At 46.5% G+C, this 27697-nt stretch overlaps 1 protein-coding gene across 2 annotated transcripts in view; it reads right to left on the reverse strand.

Annotated features, from left to right (window-relative positions):
- MYO7A (myosin VIIA) overlaps nt 1-27697 on the reverse strand; it is a 96494-nt gene that overhangs the window by 20357 nt on the left and 48440 nt on the right. The window contains exons 7-28 of one of the 2 annotated variants that reach the window (XM_057377723.1): nt 27414-27556; nt 27214-27327; nt 26253-26406; nt 25552-25628; nt 24234-24353; nt 22908-23050; nt 22325-22535; nt 21705-21840; nt 21200-21306; nt 17743-17805; nt 12527-12664; nt 10271-10429; nt 9845-9937; nt 8389-8483; nt 7188-7272; nt 6085-6303; nt 5827-5934; nt 5079-5288; nt 4343-4546; nt 3387-3563; nt 1599-1688; nt 238-365 (exon numbers count right to left, since the gene is read on the reverse strand). In XM_057377723.1, coding sequence (XP_057233706.1) covers nt 238-365; nt 1599-1688; nt 3387-3563; nt 4343-4546; nt 5079-5288; nt 5827-5934; nt 6085-6303; nt 7188-7272; nt 8389-8483; nt 9845-9937; nt 10271-10429; nt 12527-12664; nt 17743-17805; nt 21200-21306; nt 21705-21840; nt 22325-22535; nt 22908-23050; nt 24234-24353; nt 25552-25628; nt 26253-26406; nt 27214-27327; nt 27414-27556 — 2974 coding nt within the window. The remainder of the gene's footprint in view (nt 1-237; nt 366-1598; nt 1689-3386; nt 3564-4342; nt 4547-5078; nt 5289-5826; nt 5935-6084; nt 6304-7187; nt 7273-8388; nt 8484-9844; nt 9938-10270; nt 10430-12526; nt 12665-17742; nt 17806-21199; nt 21307-21704; nt 21841-22324; nt 22536-22907; nt 23051-24233; nt 24354-25551; nt 25629-26252; nt 26407-27213; nt 27328-27413; nt 27557-27697) is intronic. The other variant, XM_057377724.1, reaches the window with a different exon arrangement.

The raw sequence follows: 27697 nt of genomic DNA on the forward strand, positions 1-27697 counted from the left end.
TGTCCCTAGGACTTTCAGAAGTGTTTGGATCCCTTTGCATGGTCTTTCCACTGGGCCTGGTATGGACAGTAAGGAAAACAATCCAGCCCAGCCTGCATTAAACAACACAACCATAAAAGTTATAAAACTTTGCTTTGTAAAGCTGCAGACAATATCAAACTTGTTTGCATAGCTCAAGAAAAGCTCAAGAAAGAATGAAAAGAATGGCATGTTCATGCCTTTGTCTTGATTTCTAACCTTAAGGCTGGCCTGAGGATGCCATTCCCAATAATGAAATGGAGCTTCTCCAGGTTGGAAGTGGGTCGGTCTTCGAGCATGCTATTACCCTGCAGCGTAGACTCTCCATCRTGAAGTCTCTTTGTCACCTGCCAACCAGACATATTGGTCTCTTTCAGGACAGCCAATTACTGTGTCCCCCCCACCCCTATCCCAAGTGTGTGATGCTCCCCCAGCAGGACTCCTTCACCAGCCAGGAGGGGTCTCAGAAGTTCTCCAATCTAGGATTTTAGCAGCAATGGGAAGGTTTGATTGTGTTGGCTTTAATCATGTATAGGTGAAGTTAAAAATGGTCCTGCCTAGTCATACTTCCACCTGCTTGGTCTTTTCCCAGGGTTTCTATTTCTACAATGGCACCTTGGCATCCCTGCTCTGAACTGGTCCTGCTGCTGGAAGAGGGCCACCAAGGGTCTTTGGAATAAACCCATTTTATTGCCGAGGAAGACCTGTTTCTTTAACTGAGTCATATTAAAATAAATCATCAGTGTWTAACTGGCAAAATGGACCCATTCCCCATGCTAATGATGCAGCTGAAAATGCATAAGCATGGTGCTGTTTGTGATGGCATTCATCTGCCTACCAGCTTGCTGTCTCAGCTAGTCAACCTCATCTCCATTTAGAGAGATGAACATTTCTAGAGTGATTTCAARGCCAATTAGGATGAGCTGGATTGAGTCCTGTTTCTCCTCACTCTGAAGGGAAGGAGGGTGAATATCTCACAGAGCAATCTTCATGCTCTGTAGCGGTTATAGCCAGGTGAGCTGGTGCCTGCTCTGGCTATGGGCAGTCTATGAATTGTCTTCATCACCCCCACCTGAAAGATGTATCATTCCCATTATTTTGAGATGGGATTTTTTAAAAGTTCTCAGATTGGGGTAACTGCTCRCACGGGGAGTTTTGTCCCTGGCACTGGAGTGAAGCAGAGGATGGGTAAGTGCCGTTGGAGACCCCAGCTCTGCTATCTATGCCATGGCAGAGGGCAGGAAACTAAAAGCAGGGATAACTTCAGACAATCACAGAGTGGTGAGAGGTATCGGCAGCTGGATGGAGGGCTGTGAAAGAGGGGAGGGAAGGTGCTGGATGGATGGAGAACAGGTGCCGAGGGGAGGCCGTCACGAGGTGCAGAATGACTCAAGGAGACACGGGAAGCCAACCTTTCCCCTTAAACACTCCTTAAATCTTTCAGGCAGAGAGACAGGTAGCGCCAAACCCAGAGGAGGGCTGGTTCTATGTTGTCTAGGGAAAAGCAGAAGAGAGTCAGAGAGGGCTGCAGACAATCCAACGGCACTTGTGCTGCCAGGCGGCCAAGCATCTCCCCTCACCTCCTCTGTCAGTTTGGATTTCTTCTTGAGTGTTAAGGAGACCAGTTTGTGCCGCACACTGTTCTTTTTGTGCCCATCAATGTGAGTACTCTGCAAAGCAAGAGGGGTRGGTGCAAAGTGGTGAGACACAAGTGCTGAGCAAGAGCTCTCCCTCCCCTCCCTGGGCTCCTGCAAAAGACCATTAATCCTGAGCAGAGAGTGAGATGYTTCAGAGGCTGGTGGGAACCAAAAGACTGGGCCCTTATTCCTGTGCCCCTGGATAACCTAGGGCTGACTCTGAATTTTGTCGATATTTTCTAATCAATGAGTGACCCTCAGGATAAAATTATATTATGGGAACATCTGAAAATAGTTACGTTGAATACATGGCTGATTCCTGCTTAACCCAGGTCCAGCAGTTCTGCTGTACAGCAGTGCAAATGAGATGAGCAAGTCCACTCTCTGAGACAAGCCAAGATTTGCACAGCAGGTTTTTAGCTGGAAGCCATCTAGCAAGGGACTCACGGACAGGAAGTCACCCACTGTGGTTTCATGACTTTTAACAAGCCCCACGCTCTATCAGGTTTCCCAGAAGAATACCTTTGATGTGGGACAGCTCCAGGCACTGACTGTGTATCATCAAGTTATTTGCTGACTTTGTACTTCTATACCAAGCTTTTTGACCCAGTTAAACTCTCCCCATTTAAACAACTTTGAAAAGACCATGATTTCCCACCCAATTGACACTTTGAGTCCTGTGGCTGTGATGGTTTATATCAATTATAAACATGAGTCGGTGCTTTAAAGATGGATTTGCATATTGTTTCACTCAGGGTCRGCTCAGGCATCTCTTTGTACTGTGAAGAGATGATATAACCATAGAGCAAAAGGACAGATTAAATTTTCCTTCTCTTCTGTACTACCTGATCTCAATTTGGTCTCAATTAACCAAAATACACCTTTTTGTAATAAACAAGCAAGAAATTATGGGTAGGAGGAATGGAAGGTGATTCTTGGCATATATTTATACAGAATTATGATCCTGAGGCTACTCTCAGGTAATTCACTGGGAGTGCTGAACTGTATCAACATTTTTAAGAATGAGGAGATTTGTTAATTTACCTCTGCAAGTGCTGCAGTGGTTTGTCAAGAAAACCTTTTGAAAATTAAACCATAACATCCAGAAGATGCGAATAACAGATGGTATCTTGTCTTATTGAATAAAGCAATTGCCAATGATGAAAGTGTATCAGCACTATGGAAATTGATTTATCCAGAACAATGGATAAATCCATTTGTCTGGGAAGGGTACTAAAATGAAGCCTTTCAGACACATCCCAAAAAGCACTCAGGATGCAATAGGGATTTTTGTTCTTTTCAATTTTTACTTTCACAGCTTAATCTCCTGGTAACTAATTACTTCCTGCTCCAAGATTAAGGGCACATTTTTAATTTAGTTGCTTTTGACTCAAGGCAGATCAAAAGAATATGCCCAAACAAGAGACATAGGACATTGCATTCCCCCCTGTACTTAAGCCCTGTGGGTGGAGGAGAGAGATCAAAGTCCCATGAGAGATATCAGGGCACTTCCTTTACTGGAGAACATTCAGCTGGAGGACATTCAGTTATCCCTGTGAGGAAGGAACAGGATCAATGCCTGGCACACTGGCAACTCTCCCTCTGGAGCACAAGCATAAATAAAATCAAGAAACTGATTGCCTGCAGCAAACCCCACAAGTTGTTTCTTTCCAACACATTTCAATATCCAACATCTAATAATAACATCTCTTTCACAGCTGCAGCAGTTACCTCTCCTTCTCCCTGCAGAGCCTGAAGTTCTTTCTTATAAGTCTTCTTCCCAAGAGTCTCATAGATTTTTGTCATTACTGGTATCTTCTCTCCTCCATCACTCATGGCTGTGTGATATTTCGGCTCAGGGAGGTCTCCCATGAAACGCAGGATAGTGATCCACACGGCAAGTGCTGCCTGTTTTAAAGGAAAGGTACACTCCATTAGTTCACTCCAGGGCAGTGGATGGGATGCTCAAGCCATGCTGAATCCACCAGTATCCCCACAATAGTCTCTCTGTACATCTGCAGGAGATAAAACACTTCTCTGCGTCACACATAACAGCTCTGCCTGCAGCACACATCCCCTCTGAGCACGCTGGGCTGCTGGCTGGGACCACACATTCAGGCTTTGTGTTTGTGCCACCTTGAGTGTGTTTGTACACCTTACCAGGGGCTTGCTTCTTGACAGGAGATGCCAGCCCCATCAAGGGGCAGCGATTGGCAGCTCCTAACCCAGTGCAGAGGGGAAGGAGAACCACAGTAAAGGCAAGTTCACAGATAATGTAATGTGCATTATAGACAAGAGGTTCAATCCATTTCTGCTCTTGTACTGCTGGCTATGGGACAAGGAGTTCTCATTTAGCTCTGCACTGGAGAAGGGAAGAAGCAATTTTTACAGCTCACAAGGAGCTTTATAAGTGGTGCTGAAGTAACAATTTGCCCTGAGCCCAGAGCACCTCATATTTGTCTTAACACAAATTCCAARGCACAGAGACAGACCTGTTCCCTAATGCTCCATCCCCCTAATGTTCACTGCCTCACCTGCACTTAAAGTTTGCTGGTGGGACAGTGGCCATGGACACAAGTGCAGCAGATGAGTATATCCCAAATGGAAATTGCTGGTACCCTTCACCTGGAGGGTTACCCAGGCTTGCTCCAACCCACCCAGCCCTGCTCAATCATCCCCTGCCTCACCAACTGGTCTCCTTCATCTTCATGGTACAAGAGAGGTTGCTTGAGCGGCCGGCGGATGTATGTGTGTGTTGTTGTGCCCTGGAAGTACGTGGCAGCAAACTTGGCAAATTTGTACTCTGAGAGATCTTCCTCCTCCTCCTCAGGGAGAGGCAGTGCTGCATCGAGGTCCTCTTCCTCCAGCTCCTTCTGGGCTTGCTCAAGGTCCTGTTGTGGAAGGACATGTCAGACACTCAGCATGGCTTTGGATATGGAACTACCATTTCCCTTTGGGTSTGAATTTTCTGTCAGTCTGACCTCCATCCCAAGAAGAAAAGTCAGCTGGAAGAATGGAACATAGTTCCAGAGTTTGCAGAGCCCATGCAAAGCCCAGGAATGTCCCCAGMACAGCAGAAGAAGCCATAAGCATGGCCCAACTCATAGCATGGGGAAAGGGTGTCTCAGAGCTAAATGCTGTGAGCTGTGATGAACTGCAGAGGAAAAGATCTCGAAGGCCACAGGTCACTGTTGACCTTGTGGTGATAGGGCTTTCTTCCATTCACTAGCCCTAGAAAAAGCTGCCAGGCTGCCTGCCCATCTCCAGCCACAGAATGATAACCCTCTGGGGCCACAGAGGAGAGCCTGGCCTTGGAGGAACCCTTCAGAGAACACTTTCTRAATTGCTGTACTCTTCCCTGATCCATTAATATTTTGCTAAAGCCTTTGATGCGATAGCCAGGCTCATGTACATATCCAGTACCTCAAAGCCATTGGGTGCTTGTCCTTCCTGGCCAGGCAGGGATGAGGTTGTCCCCAGGAATCCGAACATTTTGTCCACCATTTCTGAGTCGTTCACTGGCTCATTGCGAGCTTTCTCCATTTTTTCTAAGAGCTCTTTCTTCCGGCGTGCTTCCTCTTTCTCCTTTACTTCTCTCTCTGCATCCTCCCGTGCCAGCTGGGCCAGGCGCACCTGCGAAAGGACAAGTGCARTGACTGAACTGCTCCTTCCAAAGAGCTGGCACTACATCCCACAGGGCCTGGCTTCAGGAAGGCAGGCTGCCTCAGGCCGTATCATAACTTGGAGCAGATCACTGAAATGTCCATGGCTCAGTTTCCCAAGTGCAGAAGGACAAAACAATACATTTCCCCCATTCCTCAGTGCTTGTTAAGGGGTGTTGTTCCATGCACAGAAACTCTGACCTAATTTTTTTGCTTTCATACAACAGCCCTGCATGTGCACACACACAGAGTGTTCCAGTTCCCCCTTTATACAATAGCAAAAGCAAGTGAAAAATAACTGTAATCTCTGGCATTCCTGTGCAGCAGATCAGAAATTTTGGAGCAGCCTCAAACTAATAGAGCGCAGAGTACTTTGGAAAATTAAATACAAACCACTCAAAYGGGGCAGAAATCCCTTATTAGATATTTTCATCATTGTCCCTCAAAGGAGCAAAACTAGTTTCCAGAGAASAGAGAGAACCCCAGAAAGAGATCAATCCCCCATGTACTTGGTGTTTCTTTTCTGCTTCCTCTTTGGCTTTCTTGGCACTCATCTCCTTTCGAAGGCGCTCCTCTTCTGCCAGCCGAAGTTTCTCTGCTTCCAGGCGTCGATAATACTGTGGGAACAAACAGAAGAGCCCTTCTGAACAGGCATCTAATTAGTTTTGATTTTTTTTTTCCTTTAAAAATAGATCCCAAAAGCACGTGATRCAGAAGCATGCTTTTCTCCCCTCTGCCCACCTCTGTTTCTACTCCGTGGCACTTACTTCCCCGCGGAGGCGCTTGTAGAGCCTTCGGGCGATCATGCCCCGGGCGTAGGCCTGGACGGTGAGCACGGCCCAGAGGCGGTGGCGGAATGCCCTCCGGACCAGGTAGCCCCGGCATCGTGCCTGAAACTCGATGATGCGCCGGCGAGCCATGTGGTACTGCTTGTGGAGCTTGCGGGATCGGTAGAGGGCCTGCAGCCTCAGGAAGCCAATCCGCATCTGCAAGAGGGAGCAGAATGAAACCACCCCGCCGGCCCGGGGCTCGCCCACCGCCAGCAGATCTCCACTGCTAATCTCCTGCTTGCACGGCTGCAAGTAAGAGCTGCTGAAATCAGTCCCCAGCATGGCAAACCTCTGGGAGGGAGGTTCTCCAAGAGGGTGGAGGAATGAAGCCCTATGGCTGCTGCATTGAATCAAAACCCAGGAAGGACAAATAYAGTTTCTTCCCCATTGAGCCTTTGAGAGGTCTCAGGATGTCTGGCTGGTCATCCCAAGGTAGCCACAAGCCATGAGGGTTTGCTCCCATGGAGGTCCAGCATCCGCAAACCTCCTGCCTGGCAGTCAAGGTGGTGTTTGATGGAAGGAGGCAGCATCCTAGCCAGTCTAGAAGTGGCTAATTCTATCACATTACAGGTTTGAAGGATTATCCTAAGATACTTTAGACCCCAACATACTTCCCAAAAGACCTTGCTGTTGGCTCAGAACCAGCTGGAACAGGGAGAGAAGAGGACCATGGGCTGGGTTAGTAAGAAACCCAACTAGRGTCCCATATGGAGATGGAGTCTGTATTTCAGGGGAAGCTGTGCTTGAGTTTTCAGTCATGTGGAACATCTGGAAGCTAGGGGAAGACTTACAAAACCCCAAATGATCAGTTGGTACAATGGACATCTGAGTCAGGAGGAAAAGAACAGCAGGAGGTGGTCAGGTGCTTTCTTCAATGAGAAGACAAACCAAAGAGCAAACTTCCATTCATCGCTCCAACAAAAAGCCACCACCACCAGCTCCTACATTCAGTGGGACATTTTGAACCAGGAAACTTTTACAGGTGTCCCAGCTGAAAGGCGTAGGAAGTCGGAGGAGTGAGGAAGTACCCCTGTACTTACAGCACCGTAGTTCTTCCTGCAGTTATGTCCACGCCARTATCTCTGAATCATCAGCACTGAATTTCTCACTTTCAGGAAATTGGACCTGCAAAGGCATTTYGGTCATTCACCTCTGTGGTTCGGCCACAAGGCATCAACATCTCCCGGGGCTCATTGTTTGAAGATTTGAACCTGAGGGTCCAGGTAGAATAAACACTGCATTTTTGTCTCCTTCCCCAGCTCTCCTTGCTTTCATAAAAAAATCTGTAGGGACTCTCTCTGAGAGGTCTCTGCAGGTAGATTATGCCAGGTTATGGGAAAGGGAAGAGCAGGAGATGCTGAGAAYGGTTCCCTCCTTCCTCCAACACCCTCTTCTCACATCTAAAATCTCTTCCCTATGGATACTTCCACTTCACTCTAGGACCTGCAAATGGATTGAACCCAACAGCAAACCTCACCAMCACCACCCTGCTATCCCCATCTCTCCTCCAGGCCTTCTTAGCCTGATCTGATTCTCCCTGTAGGTAACATAGGGACAATTGGGTTGGGAGGCCTATGGGGGTCTCACTAGGATTAGTGTGTGAAATATTKATGAGTTATTTAGCATGTGCCCTTCCTGCAGAGTACAACCTGAGCCACAGTCATGGCTTGGACAATCAAAGAGCATAAAACTCCAAGAACTCTCCCTTCTCCATGGGTGAAGCTTGCTCTTGGCTGTGGCTCCCTCTCTTTATCCACAAAGGTGCCTTGAGCTCCCCCTGGACTATCTGTCCTCCTCCCATACCTGGAAACTGGGTTGCAAAGGGAAGAATTCTGAACCTCCTGGGCCTTGGGGAGAGCATCTTTAGTCACAGATGACCCAGTGGTCTCTCTGCAGTCTTGTGGGGATCTGCACAGACTGGAGTTGTTGTGCTGCCTTCAGCAGGCTCAGAGTCCCACCGCTGCTGCACTGTCATAGCAAACACCAGATCCCCTACGACGGCACTGGACAGGGACAGAAGATCCTATTCTGCCCCGGTTTGAGGCAGATATCACAGTTACCCTCTTCCCTCTACTGTTGTCCTCCAGTACTTGCTGTGCCTGAATGCCAGTGTATCAGGGGTCCCTTCTGCTCATCTGGGCGTCTGCTCATCAAAGGAGTGATGCAGCCTCCAGGAGTCACTTGCTGGATGAAGCCTCCCACAGAGCCCAGCTCCCATTTGGCAGAGGGGTTCATACCTACCTGTCTTTATAGCCACGGACCACCTTCTGGATGAGGATGACTTTGTCYGTGATGGCCTTGTCTCTCTCAATCTCCAGCAGCATGTCATGGTGGTCCTGTGGGAGGAAGCAGCACAGCACCMATGTACCAAGTTCTYCCTCTGCCTGACATCTGGCAGGAGAGGGTGGTACAAGACACTTCTCCAGGAKAGTTGTTCAAAATAAACTCTTGGGTGWTTTTACATCCCAAGTGTAATCTGGGATGTAATCTGGGATTACTGGGAAAATCCTAATGTAAACCCTAATGATTCTGCAGTCTTCATTCACAAATGAACCAGGTCATCCAGAAGCTGCAAATGCAATACTTCACAATCTGAAAACAACCAAATTACATTGCTCTTCCCCGCAGAGCTCCCTCCTACTGCTCTCAGCCATGAGAGCAGTTCCTAGGAGCACTGAGGAGGTTTGTAAACAAATCTGAGTTTGCCTGGGTCTCATCACTTCTAGCCAAGACTCCAACACCTCCCTGCCCTAAGGAAAAAAAAACTAGCTTCTTGAAACACTGAATTTCCTTTGCCCTGAGGCTTTCAGATGCAYCAATCCAAGCTTTATTCTGATCCTTCCCATGCTGTGTGTGATTCAGCTTTCTTTCCCAGCCATGACAAGCTGAGCCATACCACACTGGGTGCAGCAGAGGCAGCTCTACACATTTCCTGCTTTGCTTGACCTCCTGCGGCCACTCAGGGCCTCCCAATTTCTCTGTTTCCTGTCCTGACAGCTGCAAGGCCTTGATAACAGGCTCTGGAAAGAGCAACTAGTGGGAAYAACTTCTGGGGAAGAGATGGGGGTGTTTGTGCTGGCAATGGGATTTGGGGGGTGAATTTAGGTGTAAGCAGTCAGGGTTTATCACTGAGATTTTTGCTCCAGAGAAACTTCATCTTGCCAGAACAGCACAGGAATGGGTTTGTAAGGAAAAATGAGTGTGTAYAGAGCTGCAGGGGACCTGCAGTGTTGGACTGCTCTGTGTCAGCTGGACTGATGCAGAAAAAGACACCGCAGGCACATCTTGGATTCCACAGAGATGTGCAGAAAGCAAAACGAGCCTATTGTGCTCACATCCTTCTCTCCRCAGAGCTCTGCATGGGCATCCCTTCTGCTGCTGTGCCTTTTGGGTGAAGATATGGAGAGCAAGTTGAACGACTCAGCCTAGGAGGGAAAAGGCTGAGCTCTGGATGTGACCACTTTTGTATCCATATGGATTTGTGAATGTGTCAGTGCTGGCACAATGTCAGGATTTTCTCCTGCCTGCTGCTCCAGGACCGGCCCCAAATGCTCTGCCTTAACCCAGGCTCTACCCACTGACATGGCAGCCCAGGGACCCTGGAAAAGGATCGTGTCTTGTGATGGAAAGGAAATGGTAAGACACGCCTCCGGAGGCAAGGATCCAAGATGGCAGGGGGAAAGTGGAGAATGCCCACCTTTAGAAATATCTTTGTCTTGCCAATCTGCCAGTCATCATGCTTCCCCAGCACCGCTTCAGCAATGCGCTGGCATGTCCCACGCAGGTCGCCCTGATAGAAAAGGGGTTGGGATTCAGCAGGACCAGACTCACTCATCACTCCTCCTTAGCCCAGTGTGGACCTTTCCTGGTCCCAAATCGTGCAGTTTTGTGCTAAYGATGTTGTTAGGGCTTTACTGAGTGAGAGGGACACGCTGAATATGGCTACCTGTCCCTGCCAGCCCTGTAACCATTTTTGCCTTCACTTGGAAAGCCCAGAGCAGCACTGTGACACCCTGGTGATCAAACGCTCTGCAACTGTTTTAGGAGAGGATGCACACCCCATAAATGTCTCTGGAGATTCCCCAGCAGAGATCAATGGTTACCTCTGACAGAGGATTCTCACCTGCTTGTAGGCTGGCTTCACCCCTGGCATGAGCACCCGGTAGCGGTCCACRAACTCCACGAAGGTGTAGCGGATGGGGTATCCGGCGCGGCGGATGCGGATGGTCTCCATCATCCCCGAGTACCTCAGCTGACGGACACACAGCTCCCGATCGAACAGCTGAGGAGGGTACAGGACACGGGGCTTGGACTGAAAATCCTTTAGGGTCAGTTCATTGTACACAGGGGCAGCTACACACTCTGGGCACAAGGGCTTGATGAGGCACAGACTGCTGGAGACAGTTTTGACTTTCTGGCATGGTTTGTTATCTGATTCAACCCACACCTTTCTCTTGGACTAACCAGAACAATACTCAAAAGCAGAGGCATGGGATGATGTACAGAGAGCTCCAGCCCAGAGAACTGCAGCCAGCATCCTGATAAAAACCTTTTCCCTCGCCCCACAAAGCACATTTTAGAAGGAAGTAAAAGTTTTAGAATAACACAGAGTAACAAACAGTAACGAACAGTCAGGACTTTCCACTGACCTTTCCCTTCCGCTATCCCATTTCCTATCACTATCAGTACGTTTTCCTCCAAAGGCAGGGACAGAAAATGATCTCCCAGAAAATGTTCTCTTTTGCATTCACACTGCACAGTTCTGTGTGCCTTTATCTGGGATTTCTTTTCCTTTGGATTATCAAACCAAGGCTAAAATTATATTTAGCAAGGAATCACATTTCATATCACACTATAGTCTCTGATTCAGCGTTAGCTCAYCCATTCATTTCTTTAATAGGGAGATTAATTTCTCTTTGTCTGATTCTTTCAAACTTGGAGCTGTTGTAATGTCCCATTTAAAGTTTTGTAGACAAATAGGTTGAACAGAAACTTCTGGCTTAGCACTTGCAAGAGCTGATGAAATATATACTTCCTATGCAGGACACAAAATAGCAGACTGAATTGCAGACATCCAGGTGTAAAAACAGCTCAGAGTCAGGGTATTGGGAACAATTTGCTTACACCAGTTCAGGATGTACATCTGTTTCTCATCAGCACCTATGTTCATAAAGAAGGTCTTGTCTGATCTCTGTTCAGATGATAATCCCAGATCAGACAGAATGGTAAATGTTTACCCAAAATATTCCATTAACAGGCTATCAGGTGCCTTTTTACTCTCAGCAAAACCAGGATAAGAGCACAGTAAACTGATCTGAGAGAGCCACCAAACCTTTTGCTTTGCATAATATTAGGTTGACTGAACATCAAAAATAAGTTTCAAACAAACACTGCTTGTAAGTAACAGCTCTGAAATTCAGTATTTTATGCTTTTTTGCACTTAGCTGAGTTGCTAACAGACACTGACTATAGATAAAGCCCCAGTGCTGGCCAGATGAACTTTATCAAATAAAGCTCTTCTTCTCCAAGCACTGTCACTATTAAATCTGGTGAGCAGGTGACAGTGATTGCTCACAGCATCAGTGTCTGATCCTGCAAGGTGCTGAGAGTGGGATCAGGKCATGCAGCACCCACCTCATTCCTGCCTTCTGCTGCAAAAATCAAGACTCCCGTCCATGAGCAGTTTGTGGTTAGGGGGATTTTCAGTTCTCTTCTTCCTTTTCTTTTGTTTGTAAAATTTTGCCCCCATAGTGTTCATTGCTTTGGAAGCAAATCACTGTGAATTGGAGCAAAATAGCTCCTCTCACATTTTCTCTGTGTTATTTGCCTCTTTATTCCTCTGCTTGTAGAACCACGCTTTTGCAATTGTTGGGAAAAAACCCCCAAAACAGTGGAAAGGATCAAACAGGATTTAAAATGAGGGAGATCTATTGGGAGCAAAGATTTTCAGGAAAACAGCCACAGGAAGATGAATTTTAGAAAGCACTAAATTCTGCTATAGAACTAAACCCATGGCTCAGCTCAAGTCTCTGGCAGGAAGGTGCCTACCCCCCGTGGAAACGGAGAAGCATTTCCTATAGGATAAAGGGCTGCAGGGTGAATTCCTTGAGATTGTCCTTGGGAAGAAATGCAGGATCAGGAGGGCCCCCCCTGCAAAAGGCTTTGGGGTGCTGTTGGAGTGCAAAGGAAGTGCCTGATTTTGCCAACCCTTTCATGACTCTGTCACTTGCACAACAGGCTGAGGGTTGGTTTTCTAAGCGTGCAGGGTCAATCCTGACTGCACTGATGCCCAAAGGAGTTTTGCCAGTAACTCCAGGACARAATGACACCATAGGGAGTCCTGTGCAAAAAGCAACCAGGAGAGGAAAGCAGGACTTACCATGGGCTTCTTGTACTCATTGGGCTTGATGCAGCGGACAAAAAAGGGCTGGCACACGCTGAGAGTCCTCATCAACAGCTCCAGGGAGCGCTTGAACTGGCTGCTGAGTGTCGGTGAGCGCTTCCTCGTCTCTGCTCCCTGCAAAACCCCAGYGGAGTGCGCTCAGGAAATGAAAGGATAACAGTGCCTTTCCCCTCTGGCCACGTCCCCAGGAACCTCCTGCAACAGCCCAGGCTGGAGTGGGGAGTGGGGCCTGAGGTGGCTGGAAATTGTGGCAGGAGAGGGGAAGGGCAGAGCTTGCAAACTTGCAGTGGTGGGCTCTGGCAGCCTCCTCCATACAGCTCTATGCAGGCAGGAAAGGTGCCATGATTTAATTCCTCCTGCTTGAACCTTCCCATGTGACTGGAAAGCCCATCTTCCCTATGCAGAACCATGAGGAATTCTGCCCATAAGAGCAAACAGCCTCTTCTGGGCTATCAGAATTCTCTGTATTACAGCTTGGGGCGATGCACCTGCCCAGGGATGCTCACAGGAGCAGCATGGGCTTCCCCATCCCCATGCTCTGCAGCATGGGCATGCCAAACCCTCAATCATGGTTCCTCATGTCAGGCTGAGCTCCTCCTGCTCTCTGGAACAGGACCAGAGACCTATTTAGGGCAAAAAATAATCCAGGGAATGCTTGCTGCAGGGTGACTGCAACAGTTTATAAACTTCTGCTGAGATTCCTCAGCCTGTACTACCAGAGATTTTAGTTACTTATGGAAAAGACTATTAACTAGACTAAATAAGGTGAGTATTTAAGGTGAATTCAGGATGATTTGTTTTTTTTTTTCCTTGGTTTAGTTCCCTTGGTTACATTAATAATCCAATCTCTGTTTTGGGGCAAGTGTTTCTAAATGAGAACATATATGTTTCCTTAAATAGTCTCTTCTCCCTTCTCAGGGAAAACCTTGTTAAACCTCCTCCAAATGAAGTCCTTAGCTCATTTCATGTCCCAGCAGCCATTACCTGAGCTCATTACACATCAGTCACAGTGGTGCTGTGTGTCTAGTGAGGTCTGGTGTTCAGGGAGCCTTTGTAGGGCAGCAGGTGATGTGGGAGGGCTGGAGGAAGAGTTGGCCACCAGGATGCAACTCCCTCTGAATTAAAAACAGGGTGAACTGTGACATGACCTGGGACATGATGTGATGGCCTGGGAACTTTGAAAGGGAGCATTCCAGCAGGATTTTAATGCATTTTTTCCTCCAAACATCCTCTGTTTTGCAGGTGGTCAGGCCACATGTGGAATCACAAAATCCTCATCTGCACTGGCCTTGCTGCCATGTATTGCAAYGTTTATTTGCATATTTTTGTTGCCATGTTTATTTCTACTTTTGCTAAAATCTTTACACATGCTTCATCATATAGCAGTAATAACCTTCAACATTTCCACCCTCAAAACTGAGGAATTCCATAGAATCACAGAAATGTCTGGGATTATAAATTCCCTCTACTCCAATCCCTTTGCCATGAACAGGGAGTTTACACAACTCAGGTTGGATGTGATGTTGAAACAAACCCAATCAAGACAAACACAAAAACATCATGGAATTCCAACAAGAGAAAACCCAGCTCATGCAAACACCACAAAAACCTGGCCTGCTTGTCTAGAACAGCAGGGAGGGGCTGCCAGAGATCTCTCCCAGCAAAATCTTCCCCTGAAGGAAAAACTGCTAACAAATCTAGAGTAATWAATGCATGCAGCTGCTACCTGCAGAGCACTGTAGAGTCTGACTCTCATATTTTGTCACAGATTTTCTTGGGAAAAGGCTGTTTCAGCAAGAATCCTGGTTTGAAAGGCTTGGATGAATGTTTTCTTATCACTTTGCTAATTATGCACAAGAGGTCACCTCTGTGAGATGTGGAAGAACAGCCGCAGGGGTTAGAAGCAGCAAAAGATGCAGGAGCGGGGCTGGCAGTCAGAAATAATTGTGTGTTAGCCAAATTTTCATCGATTGGGCCTTGGCTGGGAGAGATCATTTTTAAGCCATGGTATTAGGAAGTGAGCAAAACTTTGTACAAGGTCCATAAGGGAATGCATGAGTAGTTTGCTCCCAGACAGCAAGAAATGCTTCTAGAGCTTGCTGGTGCCTTGCATTTCTTTCCTGCATGCATCCAGATCTGGCAAAAAGCAGTGGTGCCATCTCCATCCTTACATCTGASAGCTTTTTGCTGCGAGGGGKTGGAAGGAAGGGGCAATGACCAGARAGCAGCTTGTCTTCCTGTCCAAATAGTCAGAGCAGTCTGGCCTCCCCCTGTCAAGACCACATCATCCCATTCAGGGATGACATTCCAGGGCCYGTCATTTGTGCACAGACCCCTCTCAGTGGTGGCCCTGTCAGCTCTATTTGGGCTCTCAGATACACAGTGAATACTCTGACAAGCATTTAGCATCAGCTTCATCCTTCTGGGATGTGTGACATCACTCAAGGAGTTGTGGTTCCTTCTGCCCCACCTCAATACCAGCTTGGAGAATGACACCTCTTCCCTTAYTTCAACAAAATGACCCCATAAAAAGAGTGGAGCAGCCTGTCAACACAGCCCAGCAAGGCACTGAAAATACAGGATTTATTGCAGAAGAGAAGGTTTTATTTTGTTTTTTTTTGCTAAACCTAGACCCAGTCCCCATAGCCTGATGGAGAAAGGGATGATACATTCTGCTTTTCCCTGGCCTGATACATCTTAGCTTTCAAACTCTGAGACTGCAGCATCTTTGGAACTCAGACTCTCTCTTCACTTGTGTCCATACAAAGTGCAGTAGAAGGGAGGATGAGACCTGTGTGCCATGGAGAAGGATGAGCAGGATTGTGGTGCTGTACCCCAGAATGGGGCACTCAGCCTGTGCTCAACATCACAGGAGGAAGAAACCCAAAAACCAGAAGAGAAAAACAAGAAAAAGAAGAGAATCAGATGTTTTACCAGAGAAAGACCATGCAGAAGAGAGTTTAGAATGACATGAAGAGCAGCGTGACACCTGGACATGCTTCAATCCCACTTCGTTCTCCCATCCCAAGCCAGTCTGAACTTTGGAGGTGCAAACACATTCATGGCTGTTGGCAGTAACAYCAAGACAAAAGGCAAGGAGACTGACAGGAAATGTCACTGAGCCAGAAATGCTAGAAGTTATTCCTTCTGTCCCTCTGCACTTTCTCCCCTTKAAGGAGAAGGCTGCTGGTGCACCAGAAACACCATCAGGAGAAGGCAACCTGCTGCAGTGGAATTGCAGAAAAATGAAATACGTGAGGAGAGTTAGGGAAGGAGAGCAAAGCATGTACCATAGCAATAGTTTGGGGAAAGGTTCTGGACAAAGGACCATCCTCCCATCTCTTTAGGATTAAAAGGTCACTAAATTGGGCCATGCCAATGTGACATACAGTTTCTGAGAAAAACATGCATTTTGTTTGCTATGTTTTTATATGAAATGTCAGTGGGATGGTCTTCAGATGACCACTGAAAGCTGAGGCCACCTCATTCTGCAATGTCATATAGTGAAGAGACAGTCTCTCTCCTAAAGGCTGTGMAGTCTGGAAAGTGCCTTCTGATGCAAAGTTGACATGGGCTACATAACAATGCCATGTATCACTATATATACATATATGTATATATATATATATTTGTAAAACCTTTTTTATCTTCACTGTTCCACCCTTACCTCAGTGTCTAACAACTACAAACAATTATTCATTAGAAAACCTATAAAACACAAGGCTTAGTTGTAAGATCAACAGTGATAACAACGAAACTCCCATTTCCCTGTATCTCCTGTTGACATCTTCAGAGGAAATAAACTGGCCTAAACATTTCTGACAGATTTTGTACATTTCTCTCYTGGATTTAATCCCACCATAGAATCATGGAAGCATTAATGGTTTTGGTTGAAAGGGATCTTAAAGTTCATCCAGTTCCAACCCCTCTGTTGTGGGGACACCTTCCACTAGACCAGGTTGCTCAGAGCCCCATCCAGCCTGGCCTCAAACACTTCCAGGGACGGGGCAGCCACAGCTGCTCCAGGTACCCTGTGCCAGTGCCTCACCGTGCCCACAGGGAAATATTTCTTCCTAATAACTCATCTAAACCTTTTCTCTTTCAGTTTAAAGCCCTTTCCCCTGTCCTGTCACTCAATGCCCTTGTCAAAAATCCCTTTCCAGCTCTCTTGTATCCTAACTCAGGAAGCACTATTATTTTTGCTTCAACTCTAGAGCAAGGCCCAATGATGTGCTCCAATTCAAACAGTTTTAACTGTGATACAGAGAGAAAGGAGTCCACCTCTGGGATGAATGGCTTTCAGTCATTTTGGGTCAGACCCTCCTCATTGGAATTCCAAATCCAAACATCCAAGRTACTGCAGAAGCAAGAAGGGATGAMATTCAGCCCCATGCAAGATTKGAATTTTGAAAGTTGGGCTAATCCTCTGGCTATCAARGGGTTGTGGAATTGTGAGCCAAGTCACAAAGCTTATATCATAAAATCTTAAGCACACAATATGTACYTTATGGCCAAATATCTAGCAAGCAAGGTTTGGGAAGCTATCAGAACCAGTCAGCAGGTAAGGTGCAACAGAAAAGACCTAAAAAAAGGTGCCAAAAGCTTGTTTTGATGATCATGACAAAATTTCRTATTATCTTGTCTTTGAAGGGTTAGATCTGAGGTTTCTCTAAACAAGACTAACCTCCACCTCTAAAAATGATGACATTTCCAAACAACCCAGAAATGCAATCCAGGAGTCTCTTTTTGCATGTGATCTGTTTTGCCTCAAAAAAAAAGCAAAAGTGGACCAGATTTGCATTTGTTTGGTGGAGTAATGTCCCACTGAAGCCAATGGTGACAACATGGTAAACAACAGCCAAATYCCAGATGATCCATCTAAAGTTATTTAAAATGATTAAAACATCAGAAAAAAAAAATCCTCAAAACTTTGGCTCAGCCTGGTTCTGATTTTATCCAAACCATATTCTCATCATTATAAAGTCCTTCTGAGTTGAACCCCAGAATRAAGTGACACAGTCATACACCTGTACCTATTCAACAAGCTGTAAAAATRCTCTCCATCACATTGGTCACTTGAAATGGATCCTCTATAGATAGTGCAGGAAGAGGAATAAACCAACAAGAGTAAAGCACAATCCTTGTCAAGGAGAGGTGAGTATACAACAGAGGAACTCATGTATTCGGTTTACCTTTGGTGTGGGTGTGGGCGAGGGCGCCTGGCCAATTGTGCTGGATGCATAGCCACAGAGAAACTACACGAAGCACAGGTAAAAAACAAAACAAAACACAAAACAGAGACAGAGAAGAGCAAACAGTGAAAAGAAGGAATAACTGAAATGGGAGCCTGACATTTTTAGTCTTGGAGGTAAAGCTGCAATATATCTCATGAACAAAGTGCATTAATTGTTAGATTTTTGTCTAACCCTCTCCTGGCTTTTCCCCCTTGTCTTTATGTTCACTTCTCAGAAGCTGAGGGAACTGCAAGTGTCCAGCTCTTGCTTTTTAGAAACAAATTTTGTACATTTTTTAACCTTACTCATTATCCATCCAATTTCAGCCATTCCCACTCTTCTTCCTCACACATCTCTGCTCTCAATACACAGTGGATGGGAAGGTGCCAGGGACAAAACAAATTTTTACAGAAATTCTAAAGATATCCCCCCTCCTCCCTCCCTAAAATCAGATATCTTTGGTAAAATTTAAACTTCTGCCAAGGGGAGCGTTTCCCCAAATTCCTTTTTCTTTTTCCCTTTACAGGGTTCCATTCTCCACTGCTCCTTCTACCTGYTCCTTGAGCAAGCAGTGCTGGCAGATCATAACTATAGCAGCTGATTCCTTATAGGAACAGTGTACAAGTCTCACTCAATCCGTAATTTCACCTGGCACCACTCAAAGCAACGTTTCTGTTCAGCAAACACATGCAGATAAACCTCTGTGATGGCCATGCAAAAGTGAGACTTCACAGTCCCATATGCTCCAGGAATACCCAGTGCTCCAGGAATACCCAGTTCACCACACGGCTTTGATGTGCACAAATATTAGGTTTTTCAGGCACCAAACAGTTAGTACAATATTCAAATACAAACTCTCAACTAGTTTTCAGATTTCTCTATCTGTGGCTTTCTCAAGTTTCTGGAATATAAGGACATCATGAATGTAAAGACTGAATGTAAGGAGATGAGGACTTACTTTTCACCGACTCACAAAACTCTAAAAACTCATCAATAAGCTCCTGATGAACAGAGTTTGTAAGGCATTGAGCAAAATGCCTCATGATTTGATATAGCCCTTAGCAGAGCAGTCACTTGTCTTTTTTTAAGGGAAGATGTTGGGTTTGATCGACCAAGCCTGAGTGTCTCTGGAAAGTTCCTGCACAGATTGCYTCACTGATGCTCAGGGAAGGCATGCACAGTTCCGAGACATTGCAAGGACACTTCACCACACATCTTTGTGACATGCAGTCAATTTCCGTGACCCAGGCTCACTTGCTCCTTTTTCTAGGGCACATGTTCTAAGAAAGGGGGCGCAAACATAACTGAACTTTAGTGGAAAGCAATGGCAAAGGTATCTCAGTCCCATGTTGGATCCTGTTTGAGAATTTTTGTGTGGTGATGGTCAGGGAGTAAGTTCTCTCCAGGTTCACAATGACACTGTGCATGACAAGGGGAGCTGGTACACAATGTTGGCTGCTCTTCCAGTTCCAAAGCAGTTAGGCTAAAAATCTCTCATTCAAAAAAGAAAACCAGACATCACTGAAGTATCAAAGCACAGAGACCACCACTTGGGACAGATTCTGAAGATGTCCAGCAAAACTATTAAAAAACCCCAAACTGTTTATATTAAGAAACAAATGTTCTGGTGCTTTCAAAGATTTTGGTGCTCAGGTCCTAGATGACATCCAGGCAGACATCTCAACTTTGGTATTAYATACTTCCAGCATCTTTTAAAGATGCTTTGGTAGGTGTTCCTGTGAGAAAGCTTATGTGACTGCAAAAACTCTCATGGATTCCCCAGAGCGCATTTCTGCTCTGCTCAAAGAAGAAAGAAATCACTTCCAAGGTKAAYTGCAAAGCTTGCACCAAAAATTAAAAGCAGCAAGGAGTGAGCAATAAAAAGCAAAGTAAGCGGCAGCACTGATGCTAAGGGAGTTAGTGTCTACTTCAACAGGAGTATCCATGTGTGAGGATAGCTCTGAACCCACCAGGAGTGTCGTGCCAATTGGTACCTTAATTGGGGTTGATAAATGTTCTCTTATTCCTAATGAAGTCAAAAGGATAATGATCATCAGTTTCAGCAGGAGCAAAACTGAATGGCTAAAGGTTACAAAGAAGGCTTGCAAAARAGCACGTAGCATATTTAAAGAAATGTCTTGGGAATGCAAGTATTTCCCTCCCTCAGCAATTAAAGGAATTCAGCACTTAAAATTTGGCACTCCTGAAAGTCCCTAAGTCCCTTGGTCCATCAGTGGCATTGGCTGGCATTTGGAAGTGGGACTCCGACTGCCAAAAAATTTGTTTGCTTTGAAAAATGTTTTCCCCACACCCTCTGCAGTCCCATGGTTTTGCCTAAGTAAAGACTGGGGGATTTGGCCATAGTGACTGATCCATATGGACTTTTGGATTCTGCAAGACTGATATTTTAAAACACTTTCTACTTTAATTTTGGGAGCAAGGCTGAGTGGGGAGGTTTAGATTTTCAACTTACTCAAGAAAACATGATACATTTGTGCCAATAATGGTGAAATGGTAACTAACCTCAGCATTTAAGCTGGTATCCCAGTAATAAATGCTCAAGTGGGRTGGAAAGGGTTAAAGTAATAACTGCGTCTTTGTCTAAAGCTTCAGGGCACACAGTCTTCTCTCACGCTGAGCATGGACTAAGAACATAACCTCCTGGAGGACTGGGATGTGGAAAGGGAAGCTTTAAAGTTCAGCTTTCATAACTGGTATTCTCTCTCTGCTGTTGTAAAACACAACTGATCACTGCAAGTCCTGTTCTGTGCTTAAGGTTCGGTGAGATTGTCCCTTTGTTCTCTTCTGCTCAACAGGATTTGTTTTTCACTTGGAGTCCTAGACAGGTTTGGGTTTGAAGAGACCTTTAAGATCAYGTAGTTCCAACCCCCTGCCATGGRCAGGGACACCTTCCACTAGACCAGATTGCTTGAACACTTGAACACCACTTCCAGGGATGGGGTATCCACAGCTTCTCTGGGCAACCATTGCCAGTGTCTCACCACCCTCACAGGAAAGAATTTCTTCCTCATACCTAACCTAAACCTGCCCTCTGTTAATTTACTTCTCATTCTATTATACACACATCTGGATAACCCAATTGGAAGGCACAGTTCTTTTTCTCTTGGATTTCTCCAAGAGAAAACCTAATTGTTCCAATCCCTACACAATTCAGGAGGGGCAATCAAGGCACAAAGAAGATTAAATGAACCAAATGCAGTGAACTGGGGGCGTGAGTGCAGATGCACCCATGACACTGCATTAACACTTTCTGATGGCTGACTCCCACTGACAGGTTTGAAACACCCCAAAGAGCATCAGAACAATATGACKCTGCAAATCTTCCACCCCTATCTTCCACCCCTTCCAGGAACACCCCTTCTCGTGAGTAAAGATCTTCTACCGCCTGCATTACCATCGCCACATCTGCTTGGAAGATCTGCTTGATGAATTTGTTTTTTGAGGAATGCACCAGCTGAATGATGTCTCCATGCAGCGTGTCCCTGTTTTTCTCCAAGAAACCTAGAGAAATAATGGGACAACACATAGATGACACAGTGCAACATAGGCAGCAKGTGAGCTGCAAGCAGCTTCTGGGTTGTTGGATTACTGGATGTTCTTGCTGAGATAATGGGAATAATGAGTGGGCAGAATGAGAGAGGGACCATGAGAAGGAAGACAGAGGCACATCTTCAGACTGGATTGAAGATGCAGCAGTGCAAAGCACTGCCATTCTGTCACAGGCACACACAAATGAAACAGCACCAAAYTCTGCAGCTCAGGGGCACAGCTGGAGGGTCAAGTCATTGCAGCCAGAAAAGAAATATACTGACACTACTATGGACTGCCACCCTGCCCTGCTCCAACACAGCAGCAGCAGTCTTCCCATGAACATCCCCTCATCCCCTGCTGTCCCATACCTTTTGTTTCGTAGTAAACAATTCCAGCAAAATGGTTAATGCCAAACTGGGTTTCATAGTTATTCTTCGGAGGAATGTAGTTGGTGTTAAGCTTGTGCTGCGAGTTCAGCTTGTTTAACATGGTGCCATCTGTACCCTGTGCATGCATGAAAAGACCTGACATTTAGCCACGGCTATTCCCATTAAAATCATTTTCCAGTCAATAGCACAATTTATTTTTTGTCTTGGGTGAAATGTGTATTTATTTTGGGAAGTGATATGTTGGAGAGGATATGTCAAGTGCAGAAATTACAGAAATTGATTAAATATCACTGGTATGTGGTGCTATATTCCAAAGAGTGCTCCAAAAGGAGTATATTTAACATTATTTTCTCTTAAACTTTGCCAATAGATAYTCTTGAGCCTCTTGCAGGTATATGTTCCCATAAGAAATATTTGTTTTAGTATGCTTGTGATACTGACAGAAGAAAACTTAACCGAGCAATAAAACTATAAATAGGCAGCCCACTGGTGAATGTGTGTTTGTGGCTGAGAGGATTTTCCACGGGGTGCCAGTGTGCAAGTGCAAAGGGGATAAAATCAGGAGAGTCACTGGCAGCAAGACTGAGCCCAGAACACACCTTGGGGAACTTGCTCTCCTCGTCAATGAGGGAGATGATGTTCATAGGCTTGATGGCAATCATGTCCAAGGCATCCTGGTTATCTGTGAACTCAATGTGCTGCCAGTTGATGTTCTCCAGGTTGTACTCCTCCTGCTCCAGTTTGAAGACGTGGCGCACAAAGAACTGCTGCAGGTTTTCRTTTGCAAAGTTAATGCAAAGCTGCTCAAAACTGTGGAGGGAAGGTCAAGAAAAGGCCATTTTAGATCCATCACAGTTAATTTTTCTAGGAGCATTACTCTCAGACCTTGTCAACCACTCAGCAAGGCTGCTGTTGGCTTAGAATTTCCTTATTGGTTCAGACAAACAGTTTTTCTCCCAAAACAATGTTACCTGTGTGGCCCAAACCAGTTTAGGGGCTACACTGTCTCCTGAAAGTGATTAGCTCTGAAAATCTCTCATCTAGAAGAAGGCTTGGTCCAGCCCGGTCCAGCTCAGTTCAGGAGAGGTGAAAGGGTGCCAAGAGGTGAAAGGGCGGCAAGACCTTGAGCTTGGGGTTGTGAAGGAGGGTTARGACCTGGTTCTCCCTTTGCATGCTCCATACCTGTTCACAGTGAAGTTCTCAAAGCCGAAGATGTCAAGAAGGCCAATGGATCTTCTGATACTTTTGAGTTCCTGGGAAGGAGGTCTGTAAATAGCAGCATTGATCTTCTCCACGATCCACACAAAAAGTCGCCCATAAATTCCCTGCAACATCCCAAAGATGGAGCTCACTGAGACAGTTCARCAGTGTGTCCTGCCAGTCTGGGTCATCATTTCACCCCTGATGGCACAGGTTCTCCTAAAGCATGGCCAATGCCAGTGTTTGTGCCAGACTCTTGGCATGGTTTAAAGCCTCAGGAACATTATGTAGATCAAGGAAAACAGACCTGAAAACCTAGCTGAAAGACAACTGAGAGCAAAACCCCAAATTTGGATAGCCCTAAATTTTGAATCTATGGGCTCATGGTGAAGCCAGACAATCCCTTACTTGGTTTCCACACATTTCTCTCAACAGATGAGCAGAGCCGAGCCGTGTTACGCTGCAAGAACATCTTGCTCAGTTGGACAAGGTGCTCACTGAAATGTTGCAGCACTGGCTGAACAGTTTGCTGATTTAATGAAACAGATATTGCTGCCTCAGTAATTCCAGAACTTCAGGTTTTAAACTGATAACTTTTATTTTATAAGCTACAGCAGTGCTACCAAGAGGGGAGCCCAATTCAAAGGACCATCATCACTAGAAAAGATACTGTCAGGATTTGCAGGCTAACTATCAAACCAGCTTGATCTACCAATTTCCCACAGGTAAAAAGGGGATCCAAGCTGGCCAAAGCATGCCAGTACTTGTCTCACAATTTTACATGGGGCTGCAAACAGCACAGCAGTGATGCACAGCCATCCCATCGACCTTTATCACTCCAAAGCCTCAAGTGATGTTATAAGTGCTCAAATGGCTGCTGGACTGCTCTGTCCCCAGYCCTGTGCTGTTAAGCTGTATTTACTGCTGCTTACATTCCCAAATCCTGAAATTCAGGTGYAGGTGCTAGAGGGGTTGATAGACTTGCTCTGATTTAGAGCAGCTGAGGATCTTTCCTGCAGCTGAGGTGAAGTCATTTCAGAATGCTGGGTCCTTCTGCAGGTCCCCTTCGAGTAAGGACAATCTCAAGCCTGGATTACAAACCCCTTGCAGAACAGGTCACCCAGCCTCCTTCCATCTTAACTCTTTGTGCATCCCAGTTAGAGCATTATTTCAAGGGCATTTGCTGATCTGAGCTCACAGAGGCACCACACAAGACATTTTTCCTGTGCAGTGGATGTTCCAGTCTCAGAAGGGGCAGATTTCCTCATCTTATCAACAGAAGGCATAAGGAAATGCTCTAAGACTTACCTTTACAAAAGCATCCCTCACATCCAGCGCTTGCTCCATGCTGAGAGGGGTGGAGACGGTCTCGCCCCTCGTGATTATAGTCCGGCTGGTAAGGCAGTTCATCACATCCTGAGGCTCAACCTGACAGAGACAACACCAAACACAGCTGCTGTACAGGGCAGGTACCTCAAATGATGACACAGGCATTTTCASAGAGGAAAATTAACATTTTGATACAGTATTTTAATAAGGAAAGTGTTCTTGTRGCTTAGCATGAGGTGTTAATAAGGTCTGGGAAGACAGGATGAGAAAGCAGAGCAAAGCCTGCAAAGCTGTATGCTACCAGCACTGGTTAAAGCTTTGCATCACCTTGACCCATTTTCACATTTCTTCAGGGAAATGTCCCCTACCTAAGTGGACAGAGAGCTGTGGATCACACTCTGGGACMAGCAGTGCCTACGGAGATGAGATGATGATGTCCCTGAGGGAACCCTGTCAGCTCTTGAGAAGGCCACTGAAGAATGCTCCAGCCACTGCATGGATRGTTTCAGTGAAAGCCATCTCACTTCAGATACAGAGTTTATATGAGATCTGTCTCAAGCACCGTTATGAACTTTATATAATGAGGGAAACACTCTGCTTCAGGGACTGAGGTATTTGGGATGTCCTTTTTAGGATGATGCGCTACCAGCTGATTTGCTTCTCTCTGGTATGAAGGGGAGTTCAGATAATAGAATCATGGAATCATAGGATAGTTGGGTTGGAAGGGACCTTTAAAAACCATCTAGTTCTGAGCCCCCTGCCATAGGCAGAAACACCTTCCACTAGACCAGGCTGCCCTATCAAATCTGGCCTTGAACATCTCCACAAGTGGAGCAGCCACAAATTCCCTGGGCAGCCTCTTCCTATGCCTCACCACCCYCACAGTGAGTAATTTCTTAGTATATAATTTAAACCTGTCCTCTTTCAGTCTGAAGCCATTCTCCCTTGTTCCATCATTCCTCATCAAAAGTTTCTGCTCCAGCTCTCCTGTAGCCTCTCTAGGTACTGGAAGAGGCTCTAAACTGTCTCCAGAGCCTTTTCTTCTCCAGACTGAACAATTCCAGTTGTCTCAGCCTCTCTCCACAGAAGAGGTGCTCCAGCCCTCTGAGCATCTTTGTGGCCTCCTCTGGCTATTGAGCCCTCATGGAGATATCCACCTTCACACTGCCAGTGCAGGGCACAATAAGGCTTATCCAGGTTTCCTAAAGCTGAAGGAGAGGCTGGCTCAGACAAAGCTTTGCCACAAAAACCTGGGATTGAATCAGAAAGGGAACAACAGCCCTGCAGAGCCACTGACCTCCAGCAAAGTTGCAGCAGTGATGAGCGATGCTGACTGAACAACCTCGCAGGCATCCAGGTTGTCATAGGTCCGAGCTGGGGAAAGAAAGGCAGAGGGAAAGCCATTAGCAAGGGATGTGTCTCTGCACAAGGTGGATGGGGTGAGGRAAAGGGTCTTTCTCCACTGCCTCTRTGCRATCTCCYAGCAAAATCTGGCCATCAGAAGGGAGAGATGTTCCCACATGTGCTGGAGTCCTGCTGCTGCCTGCAAAGGACCTGTACTCTSCTCTGCCAGACCAGACAGTGAAGAAAGTAGAAATGTTTCCAGCATCTAAGTGCTTTAGGCTTCTGTCTTTCAAACAGGCTTTTTTAATCACTGTGTAATTTCAGACAGCAGAGCTGATTGGTACCTTTACAGAGGCACATCCAATCACCTGTCAAACACTCCATTAGTCTCTTCTTGTAAAACCTGAGTCCACTGAATGGCCCATGGCCATATTCAGAAAATGTGGATGCCATGGAGCACACTGCAGCCTGGCAGGTGGAATTATTCCTCATTCCTGGTCCTTACATTGCCACAATAAGCACCTGAGTCCCTGGCATGGCACCGTGGCAGGTGCTCTGGACMCAGCCCTGCATCTCTAGGCTTGGCTCCCTGTCAGCACGCAGAATAACGAGCAGCAGTGCACCAGACCGTGCCCCTGCATTTTGTCCTATTACCTTCATACTGCAGGTTGCCCATGTGCAGGATGGCAGCCAGCAGCTTGGAGATCTCCCAGTTCTCCGTGTCAGTGAACATGAGGACCTTCATAGCWGAGCGGATGTTGGCGTATTCCTTGCTGTCATCTCTGCCATCACAGGTCGTGCAGTTCCCCTGGGGACACAAACAGGTCACACACTGCGTGGGGCAAAGCGAGAGAGCTCCAGGGTGGATCCTAAGCTCTCCAAGGCTTCCCCTTGCCCAGCAATATTTTTCTAAGGGATAATGCTGAACTTGTGGATCGGCTCTGCCCTTTRGCATATTCTGTGATTCAGTCCTCAGCCCTGTGACCTGCACTTACCCTGTTGTCCCCYGGTACCCTGACTGCCATCAGCAGAGGACAAAAAGCTCTCTGAGATGSGGAAAAAGAGCTGGAGGCTCCCCCTGATCCAGTTAGAAAGCTGGGTCCCAGCCTCGTTGATAATGCACAGCCTTAATTACACCTGCTTCTAGCAGCTCCTCTGGATATCAACTCTGGTGGATAGRGAGGGGGCTGGAGATTGCTGGCTGGGTCAGACACTTGGAGCACAGGCAGCTGAGCCCCATATTCTGCAGAGAATGTGCCATCCAGGCAAGCACACCCCTACGTCCACTACTGCCTCAAGAGCACTAGTCTTATTAACACCCTGGTTACTTCCAAACACGTGGTGTGGGCCCCATACACCATCCCATCCAAGCTCGTGTCCTACTTCACCAGAAGTGTGGAAATAGCCCGGTCTAGACACAGGGATTAAGGGTTTCCACTAAKACTATGAGCCTTGTGGTGGTGAGACAAAGAGATCCCTCAAACCCTGTGGCTAAGACTCAAGAAGGTCATAACCAGCAAAGCAGCTCTTGGCTGCAGAAGCACCTCTCTCTTCCTTCTCCCTTGCTAACAACCTTTCACCACAACACCCCAGCTCTGTTCAGCTGCTCTCTCACCATCGCAAGGTAGTTGTAGTCTGTGGCTTTCCCTAGACCCAGCTTCTTCTTCTGCTCCATGGTCATTCCTCTGAGCATGCAGTAGAACACGTGGTAATTCCTCTCGTCCTGGGCCTGCAGGAGAAGAGCAAGTGTMAGCTCTGTGAGGAGAACAGCACGACAAAGGGCGGCTCCTGTGCCTTGCAGGTGAATCACCTCACCTGCCTGCACACCCGYGACTTCTCCAGCAGGTACTGCTCAATCTTCGCCCCCTCGATGGCTCCCCTTTTGTTGAAGTGGATATCGATGTACTTCCCAAATCGGCTGGAGTTGTCATTACGGATGGTCTTTGCGTTCCCAAAAGCTGCGGGGAAGAATTGCGTTGGGTTAGGGATGACCTGATGCAGCAAGGATGATGGATTTGGTCTCATGGGGAAAAAAATAAAATCAAAAGAGTGAGGTTGAGAGGGTAAAAGGCAGACCCAAAGCCTTCCCTTAAGTTTGA

The sequence above is a fragment of the Malurus melanocephalus genome, unplaced genomic scaffold, assembly GCF_030028575.1.
Source record: "Malurus melanocephalus ecotype Western Australia unplaced genomic scaffold, MMel_1.1 scaffold_322, whole genome shotgun sequence".
Lineage (NCBI taxonomy): Eukaryota > Metazoa > Chordata > Aves > Passeriformes > Maluridae > Malurus > Malurus melanocephalus.